The sequence below is a fragment of the Arachis ipaensis genome, chromosome B03 (assembly GCF_000816755.2).
Source record: "Arachis ipaensis cultivar K30076 chromosome B03, Araip1.1, whole genome shotgun sequence".
Taxonomy (NCBI): Eukaryota; Viridiplantae; Streptophyta; class Magnoliopsida; order Fabales; family Fabaceae; genus Arachis; species Arachis ipaensis.
In genome coordinates, this window is record NC_029787.2 from 364338 (window position 1) to 365699 (window position 1362).

The window sequence follows — 1362 nt, forward strand, 5'->3', positions numbered from 1 at the left end:
TTAGAGTAATAATACTAGAAAGCTAATTTTTTAAATTATTTTATTTATCTTAAATTTAAATCTTAGATAATAAATTTTTAATTTTAAATTCTAAATTATAAATCATAAATTTTAAACTTTTAAAAAATAAAAAAAATTAATATTTTTAAAAAAATTAACTAATACTAATGAACTAAAATGTGATTCCTTACATTTGCTGGTTGATTTAATATGACAGGGGTGTAAGAGCGGTAAGAGGTCTAAGATGGCTGCTACAGACTTATTAGATGCTGTAAGCTAATCATTCTTACTCAATCTCAACTTCAACTCCTATATATATTTTAACACTTGTTTGATCATAGTGAATTTTTATTTTGTATCTAATTATACCTTAATAAAAAATAAAAAATAAAAAATAGTTTTTTGATATACTTAAAGTCTTAAACATACTTAAATACATTTATATGTCGACACGTTTGACTTTATCAATATTATTATGTGTCCTTAAAATTAGTATGTTGATTTCTCCGTGTCATGTTAGGTTCCTTATACATGTGTTCATAGTATCAATGTTATAATAAAAATATTTGGTAACAAAAAATAATAAATTTAATTTTGATGAACTATTAGTGTAAAATAGTTTTATACATACATTTAATTACATAATGTTATATCAATAAAAATAATATTTTTTATATTGATTGTATGAATGGTCATTTAAAAGAATAGATATAATTGTACGACTGTATAAAATATTTTACATTATTAATGTATCAAAATTAAACTAAAAATAATTAATAAAAAATAATTAAAATTTATCTTATTTAATATTCATTAATTATTATAACAATTAATAAATATTAAATAAAATAAATTTTGACTATTTTTTTTTTGTCTTCTTAATATTATCGATATCATAATATAGCCAATAGATTTGTATATGCAATTTTACTTCTTTTTTTTTATGGAATTGAACACATAAAGAGTTCAATTGATTGTATAGTATGCCACTATATATCAAGTTTGCTCTCTCATGCATATATAGTAAGGCATATCCTTTTAGGGTTTGTCATCAAAATATATATTCAAACTATATTTAATTTATATGAGTAGCAATAATTATTAATTATTAAATGGTGATCTTTATAGATTTTAATTTATGTGTTGCAGGGATTTAGTGGAGTTAAAGATGTGGCTGGTGGTTATGATGATTGGACCCAAAATGGACTTCCAACACAAATATAAAACGTCACAAATGAGTAATTAAGTTTGTTATTATGTTTTATGAGAAATATTAGAGAATCAACCGATTCTATTATTTTTGTTGTAGTTAATCAGTAATATTTAAAAGTATATACTTAAAGTATGTTATTAGAATATTAA

The 1362-nt window shown here is 20.6% G+C and overlaps 1 protein-coding gene across 2 annotated transcripts in view; it reads left to right on the plus strand.

Moving 5' to 3' along the window:
* The window catches only part of LOC107632439 (thiosulfate sulfurtransferase 16, chloroplastic-like), a 2999-nt gene extending 1657 nt beyond the window's left edge, over window positions 1–1342 (plus strand). For both annotated transcript variants that reach the window (XM_021117503.1, XM_021117504.1), the window contains 2 exons: window positions 218–271; window positions 1150–1342. In XM_021117503.1, the coding sequence (XP_020973162.1) occupies window positions 218–271; window positions 1150–1224 (129 nt within the window). In that variant the 3' untranslated portion in view covers window positions 1225–1342. The remainder of the gene's footprint in view (window positions 1–217; window positions 272–1149) is intronic.